Source organism: Aquila chrysaetos, chromosome 3, assembly GCF_900496995.4.
Source record: "Aquila chrysaetos chrysaetos chromosome 3, bAquChr1.4, whole genome shotgun sequence".
NCBI lineage: Eukaryota > Metazoa > Chordata > Aves > Accipitriformes > Accipitridae > Aquila > Aquila chrysaetos.
This window is the reverse complement of record NC_044006.1, coordinates 69,010,125-69,035,629: the sequence shown is the minus strand read 5'-3', so window position 1 is coordinate 69,035,629 and position 25,505 is coordinate 69,010,125. Positions and strand designations below refer to the sequence as shown.

Genomic DNA, 25,505 nt, shown 5'->3' with positions numbered 1-25,505 from the left:
GATCTGGGGTGAATTTTTGTAATGGCATATGCAAGTGTGGTCAGTCTAAAATAACAGATGGTGGCTGCAACTCCCAAGCTAGCTAGCTACCTTTGAAATGGCAATTTATTGTTTTGACTAGAGAGATATTTCTAAGAGCAGAAAATTAGAAAGCGCACTACTGAACCCAAGGTGCATGCGACCTACTGCCCTGTTAAAACTCTGTGTGCATGTTGGAGCCGTGACTGCTTTCATGGTTTTAAGGAGGGCAAAAGAATGGCTGCAATCTTAGCAAAAAGTTACTAGATCTTGAAAACCATTTTCTCTGGGATTTAAGCAGAAAGCATGAATCCCTCCCACACCCAACCTCAGAGCTTCAGAACCTGAAGGTGGAAGGAGGCTCCTCCCAAGTCTTCATCTTTGGAGGAGATCTTCTATAAAAATCAGGCCATGGCCTTTATTACCGACTGATGTGTGTCGAGAAGCAGCAATGCTGTGCGTTAATCGTCGGTCGTGACTGAACACCTTGTTTCCCTCTGCTGACTCCTGCGCTCTCCTGTGCTGGCAGAAGGAAGGTGGAGCAGACCTGTGGCTGCTCTCTGCATCCTGGTAGAGCAGGCGGGTGTCAGGCAGGGCAGGAAGAAGAAGGATACCACAAACGGGTCGGGTAGGAGTGTTTTCCCCGGGACACTTGTCCCTTTGGATCGATCGTTCAATGTGCCTACCTCCCTTGCAGTTGCCGCCCAAGAATGCGATGAGTTTCATTGTCAGGGACTGAACAAACCTGTGTCTTTGGGAGGTGCGGATGGCACAGAAGTCGAAAGCCAGAAGGAAAGTCAGTCTGAGACGCAGCAGAGAGGCTTCCCAATTTGTTTTGGTCCTGCTGAGTGGTTGAGGGAGTTGCTACTAAGCATTGTTGGAAGTTGCTTTCAGCCTTTAGCAGCTTTTTGAAAGCTGGAATAGCTTCTGTGCTGTTTATGGTTGCTCTGGAAGTAGAAGAGAAGGGATGAAATGGGAAGAACAGGTCAGCAGGTGCTGTCTGTTTTAAACAAGAATTACCCAGGTTGTAAACCAGGTGTAATTCCAAATGGTGTAGATTCTTGCTTCATCCATCTCTGCTCCTGGCAGCTGACAAAAGCAAGAACATACCAAGTTAGGCTGATACCTATCTGCATTTGAGTGAATCTGTTTTCCAAATGTCAAAGCTTGGGGAAGCTCTCAGCAACCTATCTCCCTCCACCCTTCCCTAAGACTCTCTATCTTCATGTAATGCATATCTAGAGTTTAGATGGCTAACAATTACTTCTAAGGGTAGAAATTTGAAAAGCCCATCTCCAAGGCCAGAACCATTTGGCTGAAGGCAGTTCAGCCAGGCACTGACTACGGGAAGTTTCTATGACCACTTCGTGATGCTGGCAACTCACCAGGACACAGGTTCACTGCAAATTAATCAAATAGTAATGGGACTGCTGCTTTCTAATTCAGATTTTGTTCTCTTGTGACTTTGGGCCTAGTCTTGTAACCAAGGCAGCTAAACATGCTTTTAATTAGTGCTGATTTAAGTATTTGAGTGAAATAAGCACCAAAGGGTTACATATTTAGTGTGTGATTTTTATTTTTGCTAGGAGCTGCTTCACTTGTTTGGGTCAGGTTTTTGGCTGTTATCACCCAACATAGCATTACTGGAGCTAACAGACTGGCTAAGTTCGACCCATCCTTTCTTCTTTGGTGGGGGTAGAAAAGGAAGCGGTCGCGAGTGAAATTATTTATCACAGCAGGCTCAAACCAGAAAAGACCTGGCAGTTTTCTCTTGAGAAATACGCTGTATTTGTGCGCTATCTCCTACTTTGGCCAATCTGTTTCTGTGTGTCAGTGATAACACTTGAAAGATTTCCACTTTTCACCCTTATCATTCCAGAGGCTGGTAGGAGACTGTGTTGTCAAATGCCTAAATATCTCCATACCACATTATTTTAACATTTGAGTTGTTTCATTTGTAAGACAATGAATTATGTGGCATTCATTTCAAGTCATAATTTACATTGACTCACAGTATTTTTAAGGAGGAGTTGCTAAAATTGCTTTCAAAATCTCAAACATTTGAAGAAAATGGACTGTTGCCAAAAAAAAAAAAAAAAGATATAAAATAACAGTATCAAATGCAATCATGCCTGGATATGGAAGCCTTTTAGAAATACTGACAGTGTTTTAAGAATGAAAAATGAGAAAATTATGAAGCTAATAACCTGTTAGGGTTTAATGATCCTTTCCCAAATATCCGTGTTAATGTTTCATAGTTACTACATGAACTAGTTCTGATCATCTGATATGATGCTGTTTTTCCCTCCAGTAAAGGGAAGAATCCTTTGAATAACACCCCTCAAATGACTGATTCTCAAGAGTCAGCATGTCTCTTCCGCCTCCATTGGCCTCTGTGGGAAAGCAAAGAGATGCTTGAGCCCTTCTGGGGTGTGTGCCTTACAGCAGTAAATTAAATGCCAAGGGATCCTATTTTTGACAATGTATAGGTGACTGAGGGGCTGACATTGAAGTAAACTTCACGGATGGAGTTCTTAGTTAGGAGACGTTCATGGTGTCCCTGGGGAAGGACTGTAGCTCAGGAGGGTGGCAGGGTGCAGGGAAAACACAGCGTCATCTGCAATTCTGCAAAGCACTGCCAGTTTTTCTCTTCCTTAAACAATAAAACTGGTTGCCACTCTTAACTTTGCGCAGGCTAATCGCTCATGGCAGAATTTCTAAATAAATATCCTGCTTCTTGACTCAGACGATTGCAAAATATGAAGTCATGCTGTTGATACAGCGTAGGAGCTAGAATGATAATCTAGGAACAGTTTCCCTTTGATACAAGGGAGTGCGTTTCCTCTCGCACAAGCCGTCTCAAGTGATTTTTAGCCCACAGACTATCTGGTGGTTCTCCCCAAGTCTCAAACCAAAGAACTGCAGTTCTGTCATGGGCACAACCCTAATTGCGCTTGGGAGGAGCTCTGATGAGGAGCAAACTTCAGCCACAGTGTGGCTTCATACTCCTCTGACCTCCCACCGCTTCCTTTTCCCATCTTCATTTTGCGATTGGTGCTAAATTGGTGGAGAACCAGGTGCAATGGTGACGCAGTTTCCTCAGGGTCATCTCTGCCTGCCTGCAGACCGAATGGGGGAAAGAAAGAGATTTCCAGAGAGGCAGAGCTGCGCCCTTCCTGGGCCATTCCTCTGACTCCCAGCCCTGCCCCTCAGCTGGCTTGCAGGGGCTCCTCCGCTCCATCCTGGCCCCGTTCACTGGATTGTGCCGATTCCCAGTGGCAGAGCACTGCTGAGCTAAAAAATCCCTCCAGCTATCTCAAAGCATCACAGAATGATTATCTGAGGGAAATGTTTGAGTTTAGATTTATAAGTGCGCTTGGGTAGATGTGGTGTTGGTTCTGCACAGTTCACTGTCCATGCAAGTCTGCTGGGAAGTTGCGTTTTACTGCAGGTTTGGAGGAAAGGGCGTGACGTGGAGCAAGAACTGTTTTTCACGCATCTTTTGTGGGGGAAAAAACCCATTAGGATGATGATCACAGGGCTGGAAACTTGTGCCTACTGAACCCGTAGCAAATAATTGTTGCTTGAACTTAATGCTTCCATGCACCATTGGAGCTGCAGTAGAATGTAACCTATGGTGCATAGTTAAGCATGAGCAGGCTGATGACGTGCATATAAAATGCAGATTGGTAAACACTGAGCACCTTATTTACTCAGGATTCTCGGCATTCCCTAGTCTTAAAATGGAAGTGCAAATATTGTGGTAACTCTGACTACTGTGAGCAGGAAACACCAGTACTTAAATAGCTCCTGCTGTATAAGTCTTATTTATTGATTCCATTTTGAAAATTATTCTGGTTTTGCATGTGCTCTAATTTTGAAGCTTTTCCTGAATGGCTTTGAAGTCTTTTGAAAGTTCTCCCGATCTTTTCAAACTTCAAAGATTGATAGGGTTTCCCTTCTATCCTATGTAAGGGATACAGTAGAACTGGGGATATAGTAGAAATGAACATTTAAAAAGCCACATTAGAAAGCCAGAGCTTTTCTTTAAGATTCCTTAAACCATTCAGAGAACATGTGCTTTTGCTAGAGGGAAAAGTCCATGAATGCTGTGAATAGTGTTTTACAAGCCATGTTTCCTCAGGACACAAAGAAGGCAGCAAGAGGAGGAAGCAGAAGCAGAGAGAGGAACAGAAGAAGAAGAAGTCAACCAAAGGGAGTTACTAAAATGGACTTCTCTGCTATGCCAATACCTTTATAATAATGACAACTTAATGTTACATTTGAGCACACCTCTTTTGTGTATATTTTTTGATTGTTCACACTGCTAGCAAGGAAGTGACTCATGTTTAAAACTGTACTAAAATTGCACTATGTTATTCTTTTTAGTTTCACGGAGTGGCTTTCTTGCCAGTCAGGTTAGGGAATTTGAACGAGGCTGATCTTTGTTAGAAGTGTGTTATGTTTGAAGATTGGAAAGCGTTCCAGAATTTCTTACCTCTTTCTTCCCTGGGACTAAAATGACTCTAGTCTAGTGTTTGTTTATTTGTCTTGTAGGATATAAAGGGTTGTGCAAACACCTGTTTGTTTGGTCACTCTGGCATCAACATCAGGCCTGTTGAAAGAAGAGTCCTGTTCACTCATGTCATTGGGAATGGGGGATTGAGACATGAGCTCTTATAGGGTAATTTATGCAAGCTTAATAAGTGACTTTTATGGTTGGGGTTTTTTTCCCAAGCTGGGCAGCAAAGGTTTGTCATTGCTATTAAAATGTTCCTTCATTTTAAATTGTATCATGAAGTTATATCCTCTGATTTTAAAAAACTTAGTGTAATGATGGTCTCCTGTAAGCACTCCTACCGATTTCCTTAAGCGTAGTTGACTCCCAATGAATCATTTAGTGAAATCATTCCTTATTTTAAGTTTATTTTCAGAACCTAGAGACAAATTATCTAAGTGCTACTTTAAAACTGCTCTTTGTTTCTGCTGAGTAGGTTTTAGATAACAAACATTTTTTTCAGCATCCGTATAAGATTTTATCAAATTGTTTCCGCAAAGAACTTACATGTATGAAAGCATTTTGCATCGGTTTTATTGCAGGACTAATTTTTTTAGCTTGAAAAGATGTCTTCAACTTAAAAGAAATATATATTTTCTGGCAAGATTACTTCCTTGCTTCCCATACTTGTCTCATGTGCATGACACATTGCTTCTCTTAACCTTTTAGTTTGTACAGAGCCCTTCCATTGCCTTAAGCATTTACCTGCATGTTTCTTGTCAGTATGTTGCCTCCTTTTTTTAACCTCCAGGTAGGAGTTAGCAGCTTCTGGTTTTGTTTTGTTTCTTTGTCTTCCTCTCACCAATACGTTGTTGATGTAACAGACTTAAACCTGGCAATATTGAAGGTCCACAGTTCCTGGAGAAACTCACTCGTCCTAACATTTAAAAGATGTAGGAATGCACATAACGGTGTAAGGAAGAAGCTAAACAGAAAAATCAAGTCTGCATTCTAGTGTGGTTTGATATAACAAATTCTGGTGTCTCTAGTATCTGAATGGTTTAGCTTCAAATGCTTACATTACCCAATGTAACCCTATGCAAACATATAACCATACGTGAACTCTGTTAGGGGATTGAAATTATGTGTAATATGAAATAAGACTGAGTACTGGTTTTCTGTCACTTAAGTACCACTTTTTTTTGTTTTGTGCAGTGTTACTAATATTTAAAAATAAAGAAAATTCTCCTTTATACTTTGTCCTCTTGCACTGTACCATAGACTACTGCTGGCATCAGTTGTTCATGTTTAATTTCAACTAAAGCTTAGGCTATAAGCACAAGGGGGAGAGTCCGCATTCACAAACGCCCGCAAGCATACCAGGTTGTTCCTTTTGCTAAATCCATGAACAAGTCGATACAGTCCCTGTGTCTAATGGCTGATACTGGAAAATGAGGGTTTGTTCTCGCTGGAAACATCACTGTAAGGAGCGTATACCTCAAACAGAGCTTGCACATCACCTGTGCAAGGAACATTCATCCTGGATAATACACACCACTTTGAATTGCATCCCATTTAGTATGCCTTCCGTACTCTGGGAGAAGTCCCCCTCAGTACATATGCCAATTTTAAGCTATTAGTGCTCCTTATTTGTTGGGAAAATGGTGCATACTTTGGAAAAGCAGGAGACGTGGAGGAAGGGGGAGGTGACACCAGCGTAGGGCTGGTCTCCCCCGGGCTGTCCCAGTGCTGTGAGCAGCCTCACGTCACAGGACAGAGTGGCTCCAGGTTGGGAATTTGCCTTGAAGAGTTAGAGCAGACCGGGATTTGGTACACAAATACCTTCTTGACTCTGATCCCTCTGTTAGGCTTGAAGGAGGAGGATAGAGCATTAATTAGGAGACCTGAAGGTAGGCTGTAAATTAGTTAGGAAGCCTATCTCGCCAAGGGCATCCTTCTGGCGTGCTTCCAGCTGGGCTCCTACACCCTGCACCTCCCGCGGGGAAAAACTCCTGGGAAACACAGAGTCCCCAGAGGAGGGAACCATGGGCATAATCTTTCCTATAACTACCTAGAATCTGCCCAAGCTTGTCCAGAAATTAAGAAATGTGGGCCTGTGGCCACTGAGCCTAATTCCTTCCTTCTCAGCCTGATGATTAGTGGATTTTAACTGGAGGGTAACTGCTTAACTGAGCATCATGAAGCAGGGCTGTCAGCCCGCGTGTAGCGCCGTGCTCACGTGGCTATGCTGCTCGCAGGACAGCCTGGACGCGGTGCCACGTATGTATGAGTGGGCACGTATGTATGTGAGGTCTTGTATCCCAGTGCATCCATCTGCCAAAGGTGAAGGCTGCATGATGATATGGTTACTTAAAGTATGTGTTGGGGCAGGAAAAATGCAGGTGGGTGTGAGACACCACAACTGATAACAGATGATGCTGGCCCAAGAGTGGCTGTGAATAAATGTATTGTGAAACTTGGGAAAAGATTCCTGACCATCCTACAACATTTCCATGAAAGAGCTGAGGACAGAAGCAGAGCTAGTTTAAATACAGACCTGACGTGATTTATAAACTGTATTGCAAAACGATTCGTTACAGAGCAGATACCTGGGCTCAGAGGCCCAAAATGTATCCCATGAGAAAATGAAATTATTAGGATAGAGAACAGTTGAGTAACAGCATAATTAAAATGATACACTGAAAACAAAACAATTTTATCTTAAGATAGAAGGACACAATCGCAAACAAAATACCAGCAGAAAAGGGTTCCTGCTCCTCACTTGGAAGCTGCCACTATGAAAATGGTTTAAATTCAGTTGTTTTCTCCACACCTTTTAGAGATGTGTGCAGTCTGCTCTTTGAACTAAGGTTTGGCAAGACTTTGATCTTAAATAAATGATCTCACAGCGTGTAGGTGTGAAAATGATAAAAATGTATTTTTTTCAAGTTTTTGTCCAGTCTCTGCTCCGTGCTGCTGCCTACCTCTGTGGGCAGCTTGCAGACCTGTAAATACTACTTCTAGAGGCAACACAAAACTCTGTTTTTTTTCTCTGTCAGCTTGGCTGCCTTTACAGAGACTTGCTTTTTCCCCAAATTTCAAAACCATCTCATGAGCCTTTGTATGTATTTGTTGAAATAACACACTGAAAAGATGCTTCTTTTGAAAAGAATAGAATCATAGAATCATTTAGGTTGGAAAAGACCTTCAAGATCATTGAGTCCAACCATCAACCATGCCCACTAAAGAAGAGAGTCAGATACCCAGAAAATGTGCAATAATCATTAGGGAAGCACTAAACTGCTTGTTTTCCCAACCACATCTGAAATGCGTGACTCGTACCCACTTGTTCTTCAGGAATGTTCCTAGATATGTGCCACCAAACCGGTGCCTATCAAGTGGTGGGATTAGCTTGTTACTACATTGAATGTCATTGTTTTATTCTGCCTATACAGAAATGCACTCATTTCCATTTTCTTCCTTTGTTTTGTGTGCCAGTGGCACAGGACTGTTTATTCCTGGGATGCACAGGTTAGTCCTTCCTGCATTTCAAATCTCAGTTACTTTCTTTCATGTGCACTCCTGCTCCTTTATGTCTGAACTTAGCTCACATTTTAGTGCTCTCTCACATTACCTTGCCTGGGGAGCACCTTATTCCCTGTAACTCACATATTGATGGCAGGGGTGTGTGTGCTACAATTGCCCATGATTAGGTATATTTAATTCTCCTCTTCCCAATAAGCAAGTTGGAATCCGGTCTTGAGAGACTTGTTATCACTATTTGCAAAACTTTGCTCGTTGCTACCTGTAGCAGTGAAAACTCTAGGCAAGGCAAGGCAATTTTCCTCTCCACTGATAAGAATTAAAACAGGGCACTTAAAGCCACATACAGATCTCAATTTTAATAAATGTTCATATTTGAAACTATGATCGATTCAGCTGCCCTGTGTCAGCACACTTTGACTTCTCACAAGTTTTTCTAGCCAAAAAGGATTAGGTGGGGTGTTGGGAAGTGTCAGGTTTGTTAGGTACCTTGTTGGTGCCCTCTGAGCCACCAGCTGTTAACTACTGACAGTGGGAGAAGAACTTCCAAAGTGGCTGAGCTGACCCTAGATGACATTTCCAAGCGTGGGGTAGGTTATGTTGCTGCTCTCATCACAATAAGCAGAAACTGCTTGTGTCATTTGGCACATCTTGAACCAGTGTCAAGGATCCCAGACTTTCCTTCTGCCTCTTCCAGAAGGCTTCATGTTGTCACTGCAAAACCAACACAAAAAGCAAGAAGTGACTGCGAGAGGAAGATCAAAACACATGCTCTCATAATGAGTCTGAATGCTTTGATTTCAGGAAAACACTTCCATGTCTGCCTGGAAGTGATCACAGATTTTCTACAATGTTTCCAAGGAGGGAAGGGGACCTCACTGCACTGGCTGGAAGTTTAATTGCATCTCTTCAATGTCTGTTTCCATTGGCATGCACGTGCACCTTTCTACTTAAAGAGCATACATAATTTTTTCCATCCCTTGTTTGGGAACTGCTCATCTTTTGGTCAATGCAGAGCAGCTTGCTTGTTCTGTAGGCTGCCGCTGGTTGCAATTTAACGAAGTCTTATGGCAGGTGTTATTTTTACATTATCTCAATATTACAGAGTTGGAGTTGGAAAGATTTCTTGTAACTTAAAATGCAAAATTTACTTCCACATTTTTTAAGATGAAAGCTAACACTGCAAAATGGTAGATCACACCAAAGCCATTATGCAAATACACCTCTTAAATGTATTAGGTTAAAACTTACGAAATATATGTTTCTGCCTGATTTTTGGAGTCCCAGTGTGGGACATCTTTGGATGGTTTAATATGTTAAGCTGAGCAGTGCTGGTTGCATATTGCTACATGAGACCAAGAGATAGTTTGAAGCTTCTTTAATAGACTGCATGCTCAGAGCTGAGGAAGGGAGGGAGCTCTAAGGAGACATTAAGGAGCACTAAGCAAACACTTCCCACGGCACCTGGAAGGGACACTCACCAAAGGTGCATGACTTGATCCTGGCAGCAGATGCAAGCCATAACCTGCCATACTGGTAGTGTTGTGACAACATGGGTTTTACCACATGGGATTCAAGGCGAGGAGGTAACCAGCACTAGAGCCTTCCTAGTGCTATGAGTCATGCTTTATACCCATAAAAATGATTTGTCAGCTACCTGGCCCACTGTCCTGTCTTTGATAGTGACTAATGGTGGATGCCTAGGGGAGAGCACAGGAACAGGCTAAGCATGTAATTATACCTCACTAAATGTTTTCCCAGCTGCGGCACTCCGTGGGGCAGAGGCTCCTGAATCCAGGAATGGTCTTTCTGTTGCCCAGTATTTTTTTCCATTGACTTGTTCAATTGCCTCTTAACCTAGAAAACTGCTCAATACCCACTGTCTTATGGCAAGGGATTCCTCATCTGACTTTGTTGGCTAAAGAGGTAGCCCCTGTGTTTTAAACCTCTCCTACAGCTTCCTTTGGTTTCCCCCCTCCTCCATCCCGACATTGGAAGAGACGCTGAACACCACATCCTCACTCACCTCTTCCATGCCACTCATGATTTTACACATTTCGCTCATGCCAGCCTTTGGCCAACTCTTTTATGGCTCAAGAGGTCCAGCATATTGAACCATTCCTCACAGAAAAGCCGTTTCCTACCTTTGATCACCCTCTCAGTTAGGCTAGGAAAGCTCGTTAAACAGCAGCTGTTGCTCAGCTCCATAAATTGTGATGACCACTCAGACAAGCATGACTAGCGTTTTATAACTTGCTAATACCCCGTTATCAGTCTGACAGAAAGAGAAAAAGGCCACGCAAAGCCCAGGACGCAGGAAGAGCAGACGAATGGTTGAGACCCAGCTTTGATGCCCTCAGTCTCACCAGGCTCTCACGGGCTCTGGAATGAGAACGCGTGAGCTCATGGCCAGTGATGGTATCTCCAGAGCGTGGTCCCACACGCCTTCACCCTCCTTCCCACCCCCTCAGACGAAATGGCATCACGGGGCATTCCTTGGTGGCTGACGGGACGCGCACCTCCTGACTCAGGCATCAGCTCCTGCCGCCGCTCGTCGTTCCTCAGACTGCAGGCGTTAACTGTCTCTAACGCTGCTTGGCTGACAGCACACGGACTTTGGACTAAGTGCTTTATTGTAAGAAGCGCCTGGTGTTGTCACCGCCAGTTTGCCTGCTCCCACGGAAAACTGGCGTTGGCTGTATGATCCCTGCCAACCAGGGAGACGGGTACAGTGACCTTGGGAAGACACCTTGCTCCTGGTGTGACACGTCCCTGCAGGCAGCGCCTGGAGATGTGGGCACTGCGACTCCATGTGTCCCTGATTTCTGCAGTGCTGTCCATGGTGGTGCAACAGTTTTCCACTTCCAACTCCTCCTTGTCCAATATGCAGATGATATTTCCCATCTGTAGCAAGCTGGGCTGGGACTCTCCCTATTGCCCTCAGCATCTTTTGTGCAGGGACAGCTCCGTGCAAGTGTTCACTTACTGGGTTTTAGGGTCACCGACGTCATTTGGGAAATCTTAAACATCTGGAGAGTTAGTTATGAGGAAACACCGGTGATGGTAGGGAGAATCCAGAGAGATGGGAGGGTGCAGGAAGTCAAACACTCATTCTTAAAGTGCAAAGTCAAAACTGGCCCATTGATCCAATGCCCCAAAAGGTTGTGTCAGCATCTGTCAAAGCTCAGAGTGTGTTGGGCTCTGCAGCTCCGGCTCAGAGCCAGCTCCACTCTAAATACGATTTTGCCCAACAGGTTTTCGATCTGAGTGCAGACACAGGCTCGAGTGGCAGGTAACCTCTGCTCGCTGTGCCTCTGCTCCAGCAGACAGCCCTGCTGTGGTTTGCAGGAAGGTTTTTTTGGGTGCACCTGAGCCCATGGCCTCTTCTTTCCCAGCAGGATTCAGGTTTGGTGGCGGTTTTTTAATCAACAAAATGACTTCCCTTGGAACCACAGATTTTTCTCTCATGAATACTTAGGAAAATATTATTCAGTTCATGTGTAATGCAAGTCTCAGGTTGCATTAGGAGATGGGATGTGATAGAACATGATGGTAATGAGTCACCTCATATCATGTTTTATTGTGATGTGTCAGCTGAGAAAGCTAGAGAGCTATAGGTGTTTCTACCAGCTCAATTATGAAACAACTGCTGGTTCATGCAGAGATTACTAAGTTTTTCCTAGGCTAGTTAGCAGATAGATTTAGGTCTGTGGTTTAGCAATGTTTTGTTTAAATTGCTAACAATGAGTTGCCTCAGAATCTATTTTCCACCCAGAGAAGTCATCAGTCTCTTATTAGCGAGGGTTAACCTTGCTCAAAAACTCCAGTCATCAGGATGAGATTGTCTCTCTTGGCAAGGGGAAAGTTTGTGAGATTGCCTTTGTTTTAGGGCTACTCTTTCTGCTGGCATTGACTAGAAGAGGGTGATAATGCCATCACCCGTCGCTGCTGTAGAACTGAGAATATGAAGGCATGATTTCGAAAGTCAGGAGGTTACAGGCTGGCCATGTACTTCTCAATTTAATCCAGAGAATGACAGATGCCTAGACACAGGCAGAAAAACTCAAAGGGTTTTCAAGGTAGGTTTTCATTTCCATTACTGCTGGCTGCATTGCTGGTGGTCATTAAGAAGAAGCACACAGGACCCTTCAGGACATTGCGGCAGCCCTGGGTATGAAATTGTGTCTATGGGATGCGGGTGACAGAATCAGTGGAGACCAATGGGTCTCAGTCCCTCTCCACCACTGATCTGGTGAGACCTTCAGCCAACTGCTTTGCCTCCTGCTGAAATGCCCATGGATTTCCCAAGGCTGCACAAGCAAACAGCCACTCAGCTGGGCAGTCTGGAAGTATCTGGTGTACATGACCTGCTATGGTGACGGTGGATGAGGGGTTTTTTTGTAAAAGTTTTGGTAAATTTTGAGAATAAGGATTTATTTGTTCAACTTCTCTTGTTGTGCTATTTATTTTGACTATGAGTGGACTCAGCTGGGGGGCTGTAGTTTCTAGCCCCTCAGAGAGCGGACAGATTCGGGGCAGGTGTACGTGTCTCCTCTCCCACAGCTCTGGCTTCTCCTGATTGCGACTCTTCGACAGTCCCCATCCCTTTAGCCCTACGTCTCTTTGCAGCAGAAAAAGTCAATTCAGTGAAATGCTCCGGGGCTTTTGCTGTGTCAGTGAACAGAGATCGGGGTAGGACCTTTCCCTTCATTTTTATACTATGGTTTGAACTCCCCTTCTCTAAGTGTCGGTCTCGCACCATTAACCCCTCGCAGCCCTGGTTTGAGGAGAAGGTTTCCTAGCAGGGTTGTCAATGCTTCAGAGGAGGCATCTGGGGAGCGAAGCTGAATAATGGAAATGTTAACAGACCTTTCATTACACACCCAATACATCATTACTTAATTTCTTTGCTTTTGTCTCCTGTTTTTATAGGGTTTTTTTCCCCTGATCAATAGCATTCATCCTACTCAGTGAACGGGCTTGATACTGTTTTTATGGTGTGAAAATTACTGTTGCTTTGACTGGCTCCTATTACCAGGTGACACTACTTGGCAGAAAACAATGAATCTTCCTATTATTTGGAAAATAAATGTGATTTATGGACCGGCAATCAATAGTGGTCTGCATCTTCCATCAGAGTGTTTGCCTTCTTGAAATAAGGCTTTTACCTTTGGTGTGTGAAGGCTGTTTGTCTAGTGCTGAGGAGCAATTTATAATATATATATATTTTAATCTCAGCTTTTATTAAGAATTTTTTTAAAAGATGATGATAAAGAAAACATCTGTTGTCTTTTTAAGGGTTTGATGCCTATGTGGAAAGCAGTTGCGCTGGTGTGAAGTTAAGCACGCTGGCAGGGAAGGACATGTTGTGGATGCTGGAGATGATGGAGGGAGGAGGAAGGGGAAAGCTGACCATCAAGTACCTGCTATCACTTCCCTTCACTCACTGGAGAGATGATGGTCAGCACTGAAGATTTATTATTAAAATCCCACAATACTGATAGCAAAAAATGGACCAATTTAACTGCAGGGAAGCAGAACCACTTCACCTGATAGCTGTGCAAGGCATTACCTAGACATGTCTGGGGAGGCCTATGAGGCTGTTCCTGTTTTTTTTGTTTATTCTTGCTCTTTTGCAGCAACCTCTCTGCTGCCTACTAGTTGGCCTTAGCTATTGTGGGCCAACTCTGCTCCTAGACAGCACAATTGTGGGCCCTCTTCCCCGGTGCCTGTGCTGAAAATGTCTTGCATTTCTTGAAGAACTAGTAAATAAAGAGCTTACCTATTTGGGGACACTTTTTGTGCCTCTCTTAGGGCAAAGGAACTAAGGGAGCTCCTCATCACTTTGGATTTTTTTTTTTTTTTAAATTTAAAATAGACATGGTCTCCAAGTCCCCTCAACCCTCTGGCTTATTCTAGGCTTAACAGTGATTTAAACTACAGTTCTGGTGTATTTACATAGAGAGAGGACGTTGTCTGGCTGAGTGCATCAATAAGCATCTCTGCAAGAAATTACAGTTGAAGCCAAACCCTGAACTCTTCCTGGTAATTGCATCTCCCATGCCAAGGAAGGGTGCAGCAGAGCTGTGGGTCACCTCAGCTGGGCGCGGGGACCCCACACCTCCAAGGATGGATGCTCTGGGAGAGCTGCGATGCCCCAAACCCCCTGATGTTGGAGAGCCACCCAAGTGATTCCAGCCCAGGGTGGAATTTTTCACCTCCTAGGAATCAAGTTTAACTTCAGCAGATGATTCTCTCCTACAACACACTGCATAAGGGGCCATGCTTTTTGCAAAATTACTGTTGAAAGAAGCCCTATTTCCAAAAAGGTACATCTGCATGTTTGCACAGGAAGGGACGAACACTGAATACACACCTATTGCTGCTGCGCAAAGGGCTAAAGACACAGGGTGCAAATTATTTCTCTGTATAGAACTGAGCTGCTCAGAAAAATAGTTAACCAAGAGATTTTCGTTAAGGTATTTTGACAAAGATGAATGTTCCCTTAGGAAGAAGGTACATCAGACAGGAAGAAGTTGATCATTAATTTTAAAAAGTCAATTTTCTGTCAGGTAAAGTTTTATTTTGGAGATGTTTTATTATCCCTTCCTGCTAGCCTTCTTGCTGTGCTTTGGGGCTGATTTCTGGTCAAGCTGCAGTGAACACCTGAAAGTTGTTTCTTTCTCCATAGAAATAAATATGCATGCATACATACGCGTACCTTAAGCACCCTTCTGGATATTTTCAACTACTTTTCTTACGCCAAGAGTATGGATACTGTACTAGCTGTAGGAAGCTGAAGCAAACTGGAATTGCCTTTATCAGTTTAAAACAGTGGAATCAGCAGTTTTCTGAGTATCTTTGTGCAGAGCCTTTATTTTTCAGGCCTCTGAGTTTATGTTCAGGTAGTGCCAAACACTGGAGTGATCTAAGCCTGATTTGGGTCTCCTCAGTGGAACTCCTTTGATTTATGGTCAAGAGGAGAATATTATGAAAATCTGGTCTGCTACATTACATGGGACCATATAATTTCACTTAATGACGCTTTCATTGAAGTTGTGATCTCATGGCAAACCCAGAGTGTATCTCATAGAGAAACACCCAGCCACAACTGGAATTATTATCTCTTTTAGGCATCATCCCTTACAGAAGGTACTTCAGTTTACTCAGTTCCTTCTTCCAAGCAAATGCCTGTCTGACTGCAATGTCTTTACACAGGTAGGACTGTCTCTGGCCAGGACTAAACATAGGGTTTGTGCTGAGTTAGCTACAAGGAATGGGTTTCAGTGGGTAAAACAGCATAAATACAGCTGCCAGCGTAGCTATAATTATACAGACTTTGATAAATATAATTACACTGTTCTTAAAGGGACTTTGGTGTGGTTTATTTCTTCAACTTGCAAGAGTTGATAGAGAGCTGTCAAAGGAAGCCCACAGTTTTGTTTCCTTATCTGAAATTAGAGCCCCAGGACACAGCTGTATTCTTGTACTTTGAAGATTAATTTAAAAAAAATACCATACTTTTTATATCAGACTCTTTCCTTCCGTCTGGGATTTTTGGCACGTGGATGTACTTATTACAGGTGCAGCTTTTCCTGCTGTCCCACTTTGGAGAGGACGCATTTGTGTTGTGTTCACCTGGCTATTGGTGCAGGATTCAGCACTGTGTGCTTTAGCACTGTATTTCTAGCGATAAGTACCTTTACTGGGATAATGACACATGAACTTGAAGAGGTGTTGTACATTAATTATACTGACACAGATAGTCTGAGGTAAAATTCTGGACTTATTTAAGGCTTCACATAGGTAACATAAATAAGCTATTGCTATGTGTATCATTACACTGAATCTCACTCTTAAAGGGTATTTTATTTTGATCAGGAAACAGACTAGCCAAGTAACAGAAGTACCTCAGGATGTTGCTACCTCAGGATCTGGTCAGAATTTGATGAAATTATCAGGATGTGTCCTCTATAAAAGTTCTTCCTATTTAAATTAAACCTTGTGAAGTGCACAATGTTTTTCTGAATAGAACTTACCATTCCTTAATTTAGCCCTGGCAGTTGCTGTGCTATTTGCACTAATATATACTGATATTCAGTGAATTAAATCATGATGCATCCTTCCAAGTGCAGTGGTGAAGAAATCCCATCAATCCACATTACCTTAAAGCAGCCTTCGCCAACGCATTTGTATTGCTCCAAACAGGGAGCACTTCACTGTGATGAGTTAACTCCAATACTTACATAGTAAACCCCCATATCCTGCTATCATTTATGAGCCTAGAAGGAACTTTGCTCCACAAAGCTTAATGTACTCCCATCTGGTTCCTGACTTTATAAATAAAGCAGTGCTCTGCTTTCCCCTTAGGAAGAGGTTGGTGTGTTCCTGACTCTTGTCAAATTGAAACCATTACTAAAACAGCTTTTCGGCATCAGCCAAGAGCTTTCTACTTTGTAAGCTACCTCATCCTCATTTTTGATACAGCTGAATTTCCTAGCATATTAGCCTAATTTATCACCTTTGTAAAAAAAATCTGTTGCAATTTCTTCTTTAGAGTCCTTCTGGTTTTCTGCAATTCCTGAGCATTTGGGGCTGCAAAGCGTATTAATCTGGAAGCCCAGTTTTTGCTGGTGGAATCAGCCCTTACAGATATGAAGTTCAAAGTTGGAAATCTGCTGGAGTGAGGGTGGGCTGGAGGCAGAAAGTGGTTTGATGTATGATGCATGGCCACACTACAAATATAACTCTGTATTTGAGAAGGTGGCTTTCATGGTTAAGAGAGTAGCCTGGGACTTAGAGGATCTGCATGCAGTTCTTGACTCTGTTCCTGCCTTCTTGAGTCAATCTTAAAGTGGTTACCAGTCAGCCTATCTCTCTGTTCCCCATGTATAAAATAAGGTAATTTAATCCCTTTCTCTTGCACTTCATTCAATCCATTTAGCTCATTAATTCTTCAGACCAGCAACTCAATCATGCTGTTTCACAAGGCAAGCACACAGAGAAATAATGTGGAGCAATACAGATTAAACAGTTTTGTAGCTTATAAAAATGACATTCAACCCTACAGAGTACTCTCCCTTACTATCAATACTGACAACACATTTCTCCCTCTCCCTGAAATCTAGACACATCAGAGATAGAGTTGGGTGAGGTCTGCTAAGTGCCCCACTCCACCCTTCGGCTAGTGGCTTTTGTTGCATCCCCACTCATTCTGCCTAATTGTATTTGCAGTGCAAGTATTTGTACAACCACAGCCATATCCAAGGGCTTTCCCAGAGATAAGGGGTTTTATTTCACTTCCATCCACAGCTATCTGCAAAATAATGTAATTAGTTTATCCCATGTTTGTCAAGAGAAAACAAAACTGAACAGCTTAAATTGTATTTGGAGGAACAACACATTCCTGCCCTTTGGCATAATTCAGCCTGTAACTCTTTATCCAGCTGTTCCTGTGCTATGATGTCCACCACTCTGGGATGTGACACAGAGCAGGGCTATCGGAAGACACCTTGTTGATTTAGAGGAAAATTTCAGCACATCCATCACAGGAAAACTTATTAAACTCATTCAGTTATTTATCTTCTGCATTTGTAACCCGCCCTTTTGCAGGTACTCACGTTTTTGGGGCGTGGGTTAGTGCAGAAGCAATGTAACTGGTTCTCTTCTGGCGTTCCTTCAGTTCTGCCCCCAGCACGCCGGACATGAGTCCCACTGGCGTGGAACAGACCCTGTAACTGTCCTCTGCGAGGAGTTTAAATATATTTTTCCACTTGTTAGACAAACCTAATGTAACCCTAACTATCCAAGCCAACTAGTGTGGTAAAAAGATGCCGTAAGATCTCAAGAATCCAGAGCAAAAGGAGGAGTGTTTAAAAAGGCCCCCAAAACAGCTACCTTTAATGGAATTAGATAGCTTAGCTAAATAAATAAGAAGCTATTGCTTGTGGAAAAAAATCTCAGTGACTTCCCCTGAGGTAAAATCAGTAGAGCAAAAGAAAAAAAAAGGTCTAAAAAAAATCCCTCACCATAAACCCAAAGGGACTTGTCAGCTCTACGGCAGAAATTGGAGAGACCACTCAAGCAAGAAGAGGATTAGGCTATCTCCTATCAAAGCATGCATGGACTGGATTTTTACAGCAACTTAAACAGAAAGTGATGGGGTTTGTGGTTTGTTTTTTTTTTTTTCCCATTTCCAGCTGTGGCAAAGATTGGAAGAAAAAAATATACATAATACAGTCCCTAAGGTAATGTCTTTCCAGTGGGACCAGTACCTATGTTGTCCTTCTAGGTCCATCAACTTTAACAATTATAAAACTGCTCCGCTTTGCACGGTGACTCCAAAGGCAGTGTGAAACATTTATACCTTTGGTTAAATCTGTGAAGACCCGTGTCCCACGGTACTGAACATGAGAGTGAGCTGGCCTGGCTGTGAGAAGGAAAGGACATAGTTGGTGATGGAGGGTCCTGGATGCTGCCTGATGCAGGAGAGCTGGAAGCAGTTATGCTACCACAAATCCTGCCTCCTAATCCCCTCTGACCTGGGCTCCTGATCCCAGACACATCAGCACTCAGCTATTTTGAATCTGCTCAGGCTTCCAAAAATACCAGGCATGCCCCGAGCATACTCACATTAGCACAGCCTCTGCCATGAGAATGTGGTACAAGCTTGTTTGCTCCATGCTAGGAGCACTGCGCTCGCCCGCCGCGCAGCCTCCCTGCCGCCGCAAGACAATGTGACTGTATTTACAAGTAGCAGAAATTGGGTAAATTATTACTGGCATGTGAATAAATGATTCCTTATTAAAACTCAAATTTTTTTCACTGAGCCTTCAGCTTTTCATACCGTGCCTTTGCTCAAGTGCGTAGTTGACTCTAAGCATTGAGGGGAGGGGATTGATTACATTACTACTGTATAGTCATCAGCTCTGGCACAAGTCACCTCGTTGCCCTTGTCCTCTTCTTCTTTATGAGACCCTTCCAGGTACTGTCTCCTCTAGGCTCAGTCCAGCTCCAGCCCTCCCTTCTTCATTCCTGCAGCTTCTCGGGTTGGGCTGGTGGCAGCTTTCAGGGGGCACAGACAGCTCACCTGCATTTGGTGCATCCCTTGCTTTTCTTATTGTATGGCTCCTGCAGTCATTTTATAGTAAACTATGCTAGGGCAGCATAACTGGGCATCTTCACTTGCCCACCTTCAGACCTGCTGGTGCACTGTGTGTTCCATGACTGGTCCTTCACTGTCACACTGTAATTCAGCCCTGCTCCTACCATCGGCTTTGTGCCTTTAACCACTTTTCTGCTAAAGAGAGAATAGATATGGTTTTAATTTGGAGTCTACTTCTGGGCTTTCAACTCACTCTTCTAAAAGTTATTAATTCCAGGACAGACACAATTTTCTCTCTCTTTTTCAGCCTCAGACTCTGGTGGTGTTGAGGTAATGTGTCTCTGTCTGTCTAGCTTTTAGTTATAAAGCCTTTGCCACTGTATAACTGTCTTCTTTTCTTTTTCTTTTTTTTTTTTTTTTTAATTTTCCTTGCCACTCTATCACCAGCTGGGGAAAAACTGTTATATCTCCTTCGTATGGACAGGGCATGGAGAGATAAAAAAGCAATTCCAGTGCCAAAGCTCAAAGTCTACCTGCCCAGCCTTCAGCCACCACCCTTCCTTGGCTAAACCTGATGGTGTCCTAAGCCTGCAGCCTCCTCAGGTTCTCCTTGGAGATCTCCCTAAACATCCCTGTATGTTCTGCATTTCAGAGACACACAACCACCAAGTCCATGCAGCAACCTGCGTTCCTGCTGGTAGTCACCAACAAGATGCTCTGTGCCCATTTTCACTTTCACAGCCTACCCTGAAAAGGGCCCACATGCCTAAAGATGGTCTCAATTTATGCTCAGCAGATGAGACCTTCTGCTGGGATGGAGCAGTTATAGGTTCACAACCCTCAGCTGCCCGAAGGCTTCACAGCATTATCTTCTGCCCACACAGCTCTTCTCTTGGATGGAGGAGAGTAACCGGGCATCTTTAAAACTGCTATTCAAGAATTTCATACAGCATGGGAAAGCTTCAGCTCAAGATTATACCCAATGCCAGACATGGTGAGCAACAGTCGTACAGCCCGTGAGCACCATGTAACGGGCTCTATAGGTCTGCAGCAGTAACCTTGCCTCCGAGATGTCACATTTTGTAAAAAAAGGTAGACTTGACCTTAATGTCTACCATCTGTAGAGTACTCTCCACAGGAGAGCTTCATATGGAAGTGGGTTTTCTTAGCCCCTTCCCCTACAACACTTTGTGAGGTCAGTTTACCTTATCTTAATGCCATTCCCTAAGGTGTCTGGCTTGCACCAGGTATCACAGTATTTAGGTATTAGAGTGCCCAAGTTTTTCTTATAAATCTATTTCTAAGTAACTCACCCAAGTTAAAATGGATAATTTATTCTGAAGCTAAGATATCAATCCAGTTTGAATCTACATCACCCCGTTTTTAACCTCAAGGCTTGTAAATACAATTGCCTCAGTATATGAATATTATGTTGTCAAATAATATTCAAGGATGCTGTTGATCTACATATGGCTGTATCAAGGTTAGCTGTAGTAAAGAATTCATTGCTCAGTGTGTGGTTAAAATGGATTCCATATCTTTACAAATTTATACATTTAGCTTCGGGCATTTTATTCTGACTGGTGCTAATGATAAGCTTTCAAAATAAACATATGTGTATTGTTCTATATTGTTAGTAAAGTGACCATAATCCCTACTCTGCCTAGTTTTCCTGTTTTAAAAATTCTTCTAACCAGGATTTTGTAGACCAGTACTGCCTTCCTTGAATTATTTCAGATGAATAATTCTGATGCCAGGGAAATAATTTACTGGCACCTCCCTCACCCCCCCGGAAAATCTATTCATACTTTAAAAACTTAGAAGAAAACCACAAATTTGCCAGTTCCCAACTGTCATTTTCTCCTTATAGCCTACTTTTGGAGTGTTGCCAGAAGCTCTCATCAGTCTGCTCGTGATGTATACATGGCTCTTTCAGCATAACGTATGGCTGTGGACAAGACATAGGCACATGAAAATAACGGCTGCTGATTTCGCTATCAAAATGCTCTTTGACCTTGACCCCTGGCTGGAAACCACTATATTATTAATTCAAGTCTCATGTTGTCTCATCTCTTTACTTGTAATACTGTTCTGTGTAGGCTTTATTACTAAGTACGGGTTACAGATTTCACAAACTGGGAATAAAATCACATTGTTAGCAAGACACCCCCAAATACCAATCTGTCTGCAAGGTTTCTCATGGGAGCTAGTTACTCTTTGCACGATCTCAGCACCTTCCTACTGACCCAGCGCGGGAGCAGAACTAGTATTAGAAAGTGCTAAACTCAGAGTAGAATAATTTTATTTAAAACCACTAGCCTAAATCCCAGCTGAATTTATTTGCCGAAACACAAGCCCTTGATGTAGCACAGATACTATTTTTTTGTGTGAAAGCATAGATTCTTGCTTAGAAAGATTTATCTGATATTAATGACATAGCTGCATTTAGATTGCATGAATCAGTACGTGCCATAAACTGCTTGAACACTCGTTAAACCTGACGAATTAAATAACCCTCCTGGGCTGGAAAGAGATGTTGCTGTTATAGTTTATGATATATCATATATCACATCTGTTTGTTATTGTTCTACCTGTGTTATTTTATGTGTAAAAGGGATAACGCCAGCAGGAGTAAGTCCTGCTTATTTTGGAAGAAACAGATGCTCCACAAACAGGAGACAGTGCAAAAAGCCTAGAAATCAGGAAATCTGCTGGAAATCTCTCTGATAGCCTGAGGAAGTGCTGGAGGACTTGTCTATATGGAGAAAGAACCTGAAGAATATTATTACGGAGTAGTTATTAAACTGTGGGTTGGGTTTTTTTTTACAGTAAAACAACTTGTATTCTGATTTTATTTCCTTTCATTTTGACTGCTCCCCCTTTGGAAGTGTTGCCACGGGGGCTGCTTATCCACTGCTTGGGTCTCTTAGGTTGGAGTCTGGTACTCGATGATACTGATACGCGTCTCTTCTGTTCCCAGGGAGCACTGGACTGGGGCCCAGATCTGCATTTCAGTGGCTCTCTAAACCATTTAAGGATTGGGCGAAGGTAAATCCTCTTGAAATTGCAGGCCAAACATCGTTTGCTTTGTGTTATCTATATAAGCTCATTCTTTTTTTTTTTATTAGCTGGTAGCACAATTCCCCTAGTTCTCAGGTTTACACTTTCGGTCGGTCATGTATGTGTTGGCTGGCTGAGAGCAGCTCCTATCAGCCTGAGCCAATTCCTGATGGAGTCAATGGGTTCTGAGCCAGGCCAGCTGCCCTTGGCTGTGAACTGTAAAATAAATATTTCTCTTAAACACAGAGCATCTTGACTATTCCAAGAATGTCTCAAAAGCCGATCTACGCTATGTCAGCTCTTCTTCATATGCAAAGGGGAAAAATCCTTTCAGAACTGAGGCATGGGAAGTATTTAACGCTGAGATGTGTCATTGTCTAAACTTTGGGCAGGGTGGGATGTTAGGGAAGGTTTCCAGGGAACCAGAAAAACTTTCACAAACTTATTGGCTGACATCCATGGCAAATGTCATTCCAGATATGGGAGAGAATTAAGCAGCTCTATAGCAAAGTAAAACCACATCCAAAAATAAAGATCATAATGCTTATATTTTAATGTTAAATGCTAAAAATTCAAGTGCTGTAAAAGTTAGTGAGACTGGGGAAGAGACTTATGATCCCTGGTAGTATTTAAATGAGTAATTTTCCATGATTCTGGTTAAAAACAAGTTAAGTGTTTAGATGCATTTAAGTGTGTGAATTGTTTCCTGGCTTTAAGAGGGACTAATGTTTAAGTTACATGCAACGTGCTTTGCTAAACTGTGGATAAAATTTCTCTTATCTGGCCAGTGATGGGTCATGCTATGATGAGAATATAGTGTCTCTGCCTTAAAGTGTCTGTTTTAAATCTAATACATAGATAAACAAAGAAAAAAGCTACCTTTCAAAGAAGTCCACCTAGGACTCCAAAAATCCTCACTCAGGCTACATAAAATTACGAAAGTAAACAAATATTCAATACCTCTGATAGCCTAAGCTCTGCTGACCTAGAATTAAATATTTAAATATGAAATTGGTCCTGCTCCATGCAAGACATTGTCCTCCACTGATTCTCCTGTTCTATGTCCACTTGCTCCTTTCTCAGCTCTCTTTCCATCCCTCTCTGGGGCATCGTTGGCCTTGATCCCTGGGTCCAGTATTTTCTGAGTGCTGACAGCTCTCTGAATTACTGGATTCCTTGGGTGGCAAGCACCCGTAGAGAGCTGTCTCCATGGAGCCTTCTGTCTAAGCACCTACTTACTGTAGACAGTGGAGCTCTAGCCAATGCAATCCGTTGACTCTCAGGAATAGTTGAGCTCATCCTAAAGTACTGACCTACCTTTGGCCAGCTGACCTGCCCTCTGGGCTCCAGTGGTCAGACTGACATTGACTGTAACAGGGCCCTACACACCAGCCACTGTGGCAGACACCTTGACTTCCATGTCCTAAGCAGGAGCTGAATCCCACCTTTGCTGTCCAGATTAAAATCCTGGCATGTCTTTGTGAGTGCCCAGTTGGATTTGGTTCAGTTTTTAATGTTTCCTCCCAATGTTTCCTCCCGATGTTTCCTCCTTTCTATACCCCTTCCTAATCATGGCAAGTGATAACACTGTTCTGCCTGTCACTCAGGCTCCCAACCTGGTCATCATATTAACTGGGATTTAGCTGAGCTGTGATTACTGAAATCTCAGTGGTTTGTGATTTCTGACTTAGTCTAACAGCCAATCCTTCCCAGCAATGCACACAGGTAAATCTCTCCTCCAGACACCCAGTGTTTCATACCTAGATCCTTGCAGGTTCCTTTCCACTGCCCTTGAGAAATGAAATCCTACCCTGCTCCTACCCACGGGCCATCAAAGGTCATTCTCTAGACTGGATCGCCTCTCACCTTTCTTTTTCCACACTGACACCTTTTTCTCAAATACTTTGAACATGAGCTTCTTGCCTTGGCTCTCCGGGCGCAGCTTGGCTAGTTCCTTCTCCATCAGCTTTCATTGCCTGTCGAGGTGGTTACTCCCTGCTGGGGTGCCATCATCCCCTTGTTAAATTTTCCAACAAGAACCTGTATACTTTCTTCCATCAGGCCCTCAGGCTGGGGAGAGACATCTTGCAAAAAGCCGCAAAGGTATATCATTACCTGCCTTCAAAGCTCTTATTTAAATTCTCCTTTGCCATAAGGCTTAAGAAAAAAACCACCTGTGACATTACACAGACTACAAAAGTATATTATACTAAATAATATATTTGTTCATGATTTCCCATATTTCCTGTACATTTTTTCTTACACTTTGATTATAAGCTCTTTGGGGTAAGAATCACATTCAGGTGTTTGTTATTAGAGAAGACATAAATACATCATAAGGATAAATAAAGGAGGGTAATAACTCTTTTTCATTCAAGAGAAGGACATGCCTAAATTTCCTGTCAGTCGGATGTTGTGAGCTCCATTAGGAGCCATGAGTGTTGACATCAGTTTGCCTAATTCATTGCCATTTTTTTCCAAGGTAATAAGGCATGTTGTTAGCTTTGGGAGACGTGAGAGCACCTCATTTCAGTCAGTAGTATAAAATACCAGCTTCTTCTTCAATCCTGCATTTTTTGGAGAAGCCACTGGAGGGACACCTCCACTACAAAACTAAAACCAGCCGCAACCTGCTCCAGCGGTTCCAGCCTCATCCGCTCCTGCTCCCTCTTGGGTGGAAGACTTCAAACATGGGCGTTATTTTGCTGTTTACAAATTATTTCTGGTTTCAAATCAAAGACCTAATATGACCTAAAGTTATTAGTTCTATAGACATAGGAGGAAAAGAAAGAAAGGAAAAAAAAATGCTTATGGCACTTTGGACCAGTGTTAAAACTCAAAACTTCATGGGGAGGACATCAGAAGACCTGCTCCTGCGAAGCCCAACTTGCAGAGTGCCCTGTGCTGAAGTGGGGCCGGCTCACACAAGCAAAGGCTGCAAGACTGGGCCAGGAACAGCTGTAGCACAAGCCCGCAGCCACCAGACACATTTAAGCAACCAAGTATCTCTGATGGCCAGGCTGTTCCTCTTGCTGCTGCGGGTTTTTGGGAGTGATGGCCATAGCAAAGCTGAAATCGTCTCATACTGGGACCCCGGGAGCTGCAGAATTTCCCTTTTCCACATCAAGCCTACTCCTGTTATTGCAAGCTGACTCTTTCCAAACCACAATTTTTTTGAAGCTAAATAAACTAATATTTATGGCTATCCACTACTTTTCCACAAAAAATAATAGTTGCCGAGAAAGTGGCAATCTGGGGAAGACATGCCAAATATGTCTAAAA

The 25,505-nt window shown here is 43.0% G+C and overlaps 1 protein-coding gene across 8 annotated transcripts in view; it reads left to right on the top strand.

The window, feature by feature from the left end:
- DNAJB6 (DnaJ heat shock protein family (Hsp40) member B6) overlaps nt 1-25,505 on the top strand; it is a 123,032-nt gene that overhangs the window by 60,444 nt on the left and 37,083 nt on the right. For 4 of the 8 annotated variants that reach the window (XM_041122675.1, XM_041122674.1, XM_030008220.2 and 1 more), the window contains exon 10: nt 22,144-22,211. In XM_041122675.1, the coding sequence (XP_040978609.1) occupies nt 22,144-22,211 (68 nt within the window). Of the gene's footprint in view, nt 1-4,162; nt 5,770-15,192; nt 15,278-19,610; nt 19,678-22,143; nt 22,212-24,705; nt 24,784-25,505 lie in introns of those variants that run through there. The other 4 variants (XM_041122673.1, XM_041122672.1, XM_041122671.1 and 1 more) reach the window with 4 other exon arrangements.